Source organism: Gadus chalcogrammus, chromosome 5, assembly GCF_026213295.1.
Source record: "Gadus chalcogrammus isolate NIFS_2021 chromosome 5, NIFS_Gcha_1.0, whole genome shotgun sequence".
Taxonomy (NCBI): domain Eukaryota; kingdom Metazoa; phylum Chordata; class Actinopteri; order Gadiformes; family Gadidae; genus Gadus; species Gadus chalcogrammus.
The window spans coordinates 17,874,957-17,882,884 of record NC_079416.1 but is presented as its reverse complement, the minus strand read 5'-3'; the positions used below and the strand labels follow the sequence as shown (position 1 = coordinate 17,882,884).

At 49.0% G+C, this 7,928-nt stretch overlaps 1 protein-coding gene across 1 annotated transcript in view; it reads right to left on the bottom strand.

The window, feature by feature from the left end:
* Nucleotides 1-5,209: 5,209 nt before the first annotated feature.
* Nucleotides 5,210-7,928, bottom strand: part of LOC130382457 (parkin coregulated gene protein-like) — a 37,061-nt gene continuing 34,342 nt past the window's right edge. The window contains exons 3-4 of the mRNA XM_056590220.1: nucleotides 6,447-6,596; nucleotides 5,210-5,292 (exon numbers count right to left, since the gene is read on the bottom strand). Of these exons, the coding sequence (XP_056446195.1) occupies nucleotides 5,210-5,292; nucleotides 6,447-6,596 (233 nt within the window). The remainder of the gene's footprint in view (nucleotides 5,293-6,446; nucleotides 6,597-7,928) is intronic.

Genomic DNA, 7,928 nt, shown 5'->3' with positions numbered 1-7,928 from the left:
CCATCTAAAAGGTGATGCGAATCTTTGCAAAGTTCGCAAAAAAGTAATTTGAATTAGGTGCGTTTCCATCAAGTGGTTGGAACGGGTAACTACCCTAGTTCTGCCTGGAGGTGGCGCTGTAGGCAAAAAATGTATGCCGACACGTGGCTGTAATAAATGGTAGAAATAGAAAAGCTGTAACAAGTGTAACAAAAAGCGGTTGGTCCGCCAATAGAGAAGAACAACAACAAACAACAAACATGGAGAGAGGAATTCAGCAGCAATTGGTTTCCCTTGGGCAAGTCATAACTGTTCTTTCAGTGAAATTATCATTGGCTATTTTAACTTCCATCCGTAGACGAAGAAATAGAGAAATTACAATGTACACAGCGGTAGCAAGGGAAATACGAGGACGTCGTCGAGTGCCTTCAGTATGGGAGAGCACAATAGGGTGATGACGTTACACGTCGATGTCGGCAGGGTTGCTACGGCCGGTCGTTATGCGGAAATCGGAAAGACTTGTCAGTCCTGTGTGTTCAAAGTTCGCTACGTCACAGCTGTTTCGAAAAGTGTGTTTCCATCTCCCATTTTGCGAATTTACTCTCTTTCGCATTTCTCAAAAACCACCTCAAGCGAGCGGATAAACTTTTTTGCGAATTCGAGGATTTTAAGGCGAAATTTGGTGTTTCCATCACCGTATACTGATTCGATACTTCAAAGTTCGCATAAAATCAGGGGGATGGAAACGCACCTAGTGACTAAAGCGACAAAATTATTTGTGTGATTCTTAACTGGTGGTAATTCTATGTTGTTGCTGAATGTGCGTGGTGACAGGGAATGGTAAACGGAAAACAAAGGTATAGAACATGCGAAAATGTCCATGCAGTGTCCAAAATAAGCACTTAGTCCATGCATAGCGCTTGTCATTCTGCATCGACTATTCCCACTGCTTATCACAGGAAGTGAGTGTACGTTTCTGTGTGTTTCTGTGTGTGTGTGTGTACGTTTCTGTGTGTTTCTGTGTGTGTGTGTGTGTGTGTGTGTGTGTGTGTGTGTGTGTGTGTGTGTGTGTGTGTGTGTGTGTGTGTGTGTGTGTGTGTGTGTGTGTGTGTGTGTGTGTAAGATGAGGAATGTGTCTCCATGAATTTGCTCTGTTCTTGCGGCAAGACACACAGACGCACACACACTCTGTCACACACACACACACACACACACACAAGTGTGTCATGAGATCCACAGATAGAGTCGGCCCAGAAAGAAGACGGCGCCGCCATCTGTCACCGGCACAAAAACACCAGCAGCCGTACCGCCACACAAGACAAAGGGCCGCCATCAGCAGGCCTTACTGTGTGTGTGTGTGTGTGTGTGTGTGTGTGTGTGTGTGTGTGTGTGTGTGTGTGTGTGTGTGTGTGTGTGTGTGTGTGTGTGTGTGTGTGTGTGTGTGTGTGTGAGTGGACCAACAATGTGTGTAGGCCTTATCATAGTCAGCCACATTCCTAGCGGGAAAAATAAAAGAGGCCACCAAATCACAGCGGTTTGAGCAGTTGTGCGCAAGTAAGTGTGTTGGCATGTGCGTGTGCGTGTGTGTGTGTGTGAGAGAATCGCTGCGCCTTTGTATTTGTGAACGCCTGTGTGGTGTTGGTGTGGGGGAGGGTGTGTGTGTGTGTGTGTGTGTGTGTGTGTGTGTGTGTGTGTGTGTGTGTGTGTGTGTGTGTGTGTGTGTGTGTGTGTGTGTGTGTGTGTGCTTGTGTATTTGGGAGTCTGTGTGCGTGTGTGATGGTATGGCAAGACGTGTGTGTGTCTGTGTGTGTGTGTGTGTGTGTGTGTCTGTGTCTGTGTCTGTGTCTGTGTGTGTGTGTGTGTGTGTGTGTGTGTGTGTGTGTGTGTGTGTGTGTGTGTGTGTGTGTGTGTGAGTGTGTTTATTTGTGTGTTTGTGTGATAATACGTTTGCCTTTGTATTTGTGAGTGTGTGTGTGTGGGAGGGTTGGTGTGTCGGTGTTAGGGGGGGGTGTCAGTGATGAATGGGGGTTTAAGGACCTACACCTAACAGATAAGAGCAGGAAAACCCCCGAACAACCACAACACAGCCCCAACACGGGCCAAAAAAAACTAGTGATAGACCAAAGTACATTACATCATGATAATACAAAACACTCCACACTATACCAAATAATGTCAAGAACAAAGTATTGCTTCGATTGTCTAATGCTTCATCCATTTTGTGTGTGTGAGTGTGTGCGCGAGTGTGTGTATTTGTAGGGGGGTCATTTTCTGAATAAGGCCACTGACATACAGATCGGTTGCGGGGTAGCGCTTTAACAGCTGTGTGGGGGTCCAGTAAAGCCTTAATCTGCTGGCGTTGTGTGTCTCCTACATCCATCAGGCGAAAGACTCCCCCCCCCACCCCCCCGAAGACCAAAAGGGCACGGCCACCGGGCCTTGCTCTTCTTAATTAAAGTCCCTTAATTAAAGATATTTACTCTTCAATCTCCTAGCAAAGCAAAAACACAATGTAACCATCTATTCATTAATTTTCTTATTAATGTTATGACACGTGCCAAATTTGTCTTGCGCACAATTTCTGACAGGACTTCATTCACTCGTCTCTGCTTCAATGTGATGATAAGAAGTGACGCATTCCCTTCCCCCTCCTCCCTTCTTCCCCGCTGCTGCCGGAGGAATGTGTGGCAGTGGGACCGCCGCAGCCCCCCCCCCCCTCGCGGGCAGCAGAAGAGATAAGATTCATCATGGGCGAGCAACAAGAGAGCCCTGCAAATCACATTGGATGGCTTCTCCCACGACATCATCCACATTGTCATCCATGTGACAGACACACACACACACACACACAGTTACGCCCCGCGAAGGCACACACACACACACACACACACACACACATACACGTGCGCACACACACACACAAAAATATAAACGCAGACGTGCACACACACACATACACACTGACACACACACACACACACACACACAAAACAAACCAAACTTCTGAAAGACGTTTTGAGCACCAGTCGGCTCCAAACGGCCGTATCGAGCGGAACGATTACTCGTTCTCATCGTCTCACTTCAAAAAAGAGCCGTCAGCGCAGCCCGGGGAGCAGGAGCGACGGCGGCTCTCCACATTCCCTCGGGACCGCAGGTCTGGCGGATGTTGTGGATGGATGGCAGAGGTAGGAGGAGAGTTGAGGGAAAGCATCCTGGAGAGAAGGGGGTGCTCCCGCCAGAGTAACAGGCACTGACCCCAGACTAATGCCTGAGATAAGGCCTCACATAGCCGCGGTGTGGGGGGCACGGGTCAGAACCCTGTCCGACGGGGTTCTGACCCCGTGCCCCGTCGGACAGGTCCACCGACAAGCCATGTGGCTTGTCGGTGGACCCCGACAAGCCACATGGCCTTATCTCAGGCATTAGTCTGGGTGTAGGCGGGCTGTGGACGGGCTCCACACGGCAGCAGCAGGAGGGTGTGAACAGAGGCCCTCTGGACGTGTTCCCGTGTTAAAATGCTGTTGACGGCTCACCAGAGCCTGGTCCGCCCAGCCGTGAGAGCCAGGACGACGGGGACCAGGACAGGCTACATGACCGGCTCGGACAGCATGTGAGCCCATACGTATGCCTAGGTAGAGCCTTAGTGTGTGTCTGAGTGTGTGAGTGTGAGTGTGAGTGTGAGTGTGTGTGTGTGTGTGTGTGTGTGTGTGTTTGCATTTTGTCACATAAGTGAGAGGCCTGCAGAACTGACAATGGTGATCAGTGAGGGAGTGAGAGAGAGAGAGAAAGAGCAAGAGAGAGAGCGCACGAGAGAGCGCACGAGAGAGAGAGAGAGAGAGAGAGAGAGAGAGAGAGAGAGAGAGAGAGAGAGAGAGAGCCACGCTGAGGCCAACAGCTGCATATTGGGAGACAAAACATCCATTGAAGCACAGCCACACACACACACACAAACAGACTTAAACACACACACACAGACACGGCGGACAGTGGCACTATTGTCGTGGCGGACACAGGAAGGACACGGAGCACCATGCCTGGTGTGGGATGTGGGGGAGCCAAGAGGCGCCTGCCTGTGGCTTGAGTCCACCCCGTCCCACACAACTAAAGCTCTTCCCCCCCACCACCCCCATTTCCTCTTGTATCGCCTTCAGCACAACGACAGAGCCTGTGTGACAAAGACAAGCCACTGGCGGGCGTTTGGTTGCGGAGGACGTGTGTGTGTGTGTGTGTGTGTGTCTGTGTCTGTGTCTGTGTCTGTGTCTGTGTGTGTGTGTGTGTGTGTCTGTGTGTGTGTGTGTGTGTGTGTGTGTGTGTGTGTGTGTGTGTGTGTGTGTGTGTGTGTGTGTGTGTGTCTGTGTGTGTGTCTGTGTCTGTGTCAGTGTGTGTGTGTGCGTGTGTGTGTGTGTGTGTGTGTGTGTGTGTGTGTGTGTGTGTGTGTGTGTGTGTGTTAGGGAGCGCGCTGGAGGTGTTTAAAGAATATTTGAGATAATGGACAGACTTCAGGCAACACATTGATGGTGATTGAAAGCGCAGTACATCAAAGGAGGAGAGAAGAAGAACGGAGAAGGGAAGAGTGAAGGGGAGGGGGGGCGTTTTTGTCATTAAAACAGCAATAAAAAAGAGATGTCTATTTGAGGTGCTATCTTTATTGCTTGCCAAGGAGTGGGTGGTGCAATACATAAATTGGCAACTTATTCGGTGCAGAAGCGACAGGGAAGTGCAAACTAATTTAAAATAAGGTTGCCAGGTTGGGTTTCGTTCCAAAGGACATATACTGTAAAATATGCATTTTAACATCCTCCACTTCCTCATCATCATCATCATTATCATAATCACCCTCATGACTTTCATCCTCCTCCGCCTCATTGATTGCTCAAAATCACAATACAAAATCGCTCAGTAACAACAGTGCAGTTTCTGTAAACTAGAGAGAAAGGGAGAAAATACAATGAAGACACAGATTTTCTGTTTCATTTCCACAACGTTAGTTGTTCCCATGGCTTTGGAAACCTTATGGGTCAGAAGGCCTGTCCAAAAAGAGGGAGTCAAATAGCATTCACGTTTAAGCTAAATTGGGTTCAGCAATGTTTCAGCCCAGGCCTTCATCCCTCTCAATGATAAATATACTAAAGGCAGCGCACAAACACACAGAGCAGAATATCCCAGACAGGGTGGGGGTGTTTGTTCGAGATAATTAAAGGGTTGTCGGATTCTAATCACGGTTCCTGGGTTACAGGTTAGCATTTGGCTGCCGCAGCAGTAGCCCTCCTCCAGATGGGCCTCTACAGGAGAGGTCGGTGCCGGGGAGAGGGCCTGGCAAGGTTAGAGAGTGGCGTCGGGGGTTAATCGATGCCGGGCAGCAGTGGCAGGCAGCCGGTGCTGGCTGCTGCGGGGAGAACTGGCAGGAGGGCAGAAAGCGTCTCCAGTGTTTCTGTCTAGGGGTTATCCGGCAAAGCCGATGATCACGCACCGCGGCGAGAGGGAAGTGAAAGAAAAATGCCCGCTTGTTTCAAACGGGGTTTAAGGGATTGATTTGACAGCTCATTTACAGGAGATTCGCACGAGGCCAGGCGTTAATAAGGCAGTCTTTTCCTCTCTTTTTTTCTTTGTCTTATCCTGATATCTGCCTCCAACCAACCCCCCAGCCCGCACCACTTTGCTCCAATATTTATTTATTTCTAAGACCACTGGAAAGAAGATAAAAGGAAACGCCAAACAGATAATGCAAGGGGATTAAAACCAACAATAGATCCAAATTGGTTATTGATCGGGCGGATAAATCGCTTGTGTTCTCGTCCATTTAAGTGTGCATGTGTTTAAGTGAATCATTGCGATAACGATGACGTGTGTTGGCGGGGCTGTTGTTGTTTCTGTGGGGGGAGGGGGGGGAGGGGAGCCGCGATCCACGTCACGCCCGATCACCCGCTAAGCGCTTTGACACTGAGGCACAAAGACGTCTGCCCTGTCTGAGGTGCATCTGCAATATCGAGGTGTCACCCAGGTACCCTGCCCCATTCACACTCACTAGACAAGGACAGGCTCTCTCTTCTCCCTCTCCAACAGCCCGGCACAATGCTGACTGGCCGCACAATGGAGGGGGGGGGGAAATAGAGTAAAGATGTATGGAGAAGAAGAACCAAGGGGAAGAAATAGTACACAGACGAACGTACGCGCACAGAAGAAAAGCACTGGAATCCCACGGGCCGGGTGCGACGTTAGTGTCGACGCGAGTGATCCTGCCATTGTCTCAACTCCTCACTGTTTCCAAATTGCTATTCATTCAATGGCCCCCAAAATGTGTCGCAGGTTCAATCACAGTGGTCTGTTTAGCACTACTTCAAGCACACAAAAGCTACTAAGATCACAATCACAAAGGAGAACCCATTGCACTCCCGAGCCGGAGCGCCAGGGACACACAACGCACAACGGATACACAACGCACTGCACCACGGGCAGCATGAACTCACTGTTCTTGTTCTTGAAAATCCTGAAAATGGGGAGGATCTGCCTGAAGTAAGGAACGAGGGCCTCGCCGACCCTTTCTTCAGACACCACCAGTTGCTGCAGGGCCTTCATCATGTTGCAAAGCACCTGGGGGATCCGCGTGTTCAGGCCATCTAGGAGAGGACGGAAGGGTCAGAGGTCAGGACGGTTAGAGCCGTTACCAGGGAGAGAAAAGCCCTCTGTTCCTCCAACGGGACAGGGTTGGTGGTGCGTAGTGTTTGGGGAGCTTTGTCAACTTTGTTTGATTGCATTGGGTTAAGGTATAATTCTATGGTGGAGGCCTTCTTGAAGGCACCTGTGATCAAAGAAATGCTTTCGGTCTCAATGGCAGCTATATATTCTAGAAATACATTTGTCCTTTGTGGGATGCGGGGGAATTGCCCGACAATTGGTGGATTGTGTGGCCAGTACAAGAAGAGTACTGTTGGGGATGGTCAGGTGACTGGAGGTCAAAAAAAAAAGAATGTTTTCGTCAAATAAATAGATCCAAAAAACGCTTGCATATTATATATGTACAGACAACCAACTCACACCAATGCCACAGAATGAGGACTTTCATAAGCACTTTCAGAATGAGTTGTCCTGAGCTGCCCTGTCGGTCTGTTGGTCTCCATAATTTATTCTCACTTACAAACCTTCTCTCCAAAACATGGCTTTAAGACGAGAAGCGAGGCAGATGGAGGCAAAACAAACCTGCAAAACGCACAGGGCTTTCTTTTCCGTCTCTCTATAATATACATATATCTAAAGATATATATAGGGGTATACATAGTGGTATACAGCCCTCTCAGTCTCCTTCCTTGAAAGCATTTCTTTCTTTATGTAGCCTTTGATTTGGGGCTGGCTAGGCTGCAATCAGGGCTTTTGAATGCACTGAGACAGCAAGAGTAAGTGTGAGCCAATCATGGGGTAATTTCGTCCACAGCTGCACTCGACGCACTCCTCCGCCGATGGAGCGAACAAAGGAGGACGGTGGGCGAGACGGAGGAGTGGCGGCAGAATGCTCTGGGAAAGGAGCAAAAGAGAATGGGAGAAGAAATAAAGTAAACAACAATGAGAAATGGATCGAGAAGAAGAAGCCGAAGGAGAAAGGTGATGGAAAATAATACGGAGTGAATTCTTGAAAATGGGTTTTTTCTTGAGGGGGAGGGGTGTTTGTGTGTATGTGTGAGTGCGTGTGTGTGACGCAGTTCCTTGTCAAAGCTGAATTTAACTATTTCTGTTCAGTGTCTAATGGGCGAGAGACAATTAGCGACACATGAGAGCGCAAGAGAGAGAGAGAGAGAGAGAGAGAGAGAGAGAGAGAGAGAGAGAGAGAGAGAGAGAGAGAGAGAGAGAGAGAGAGAGAGAGAGAGAGAGAGAGAGAGAGAGAGAGAGAGAGAGAGAGAGAAAGAAAGAAAGAAAGAGAGAGAGAGAGAGAGAGAGAGAGAGAGAGAGAGAGAGAG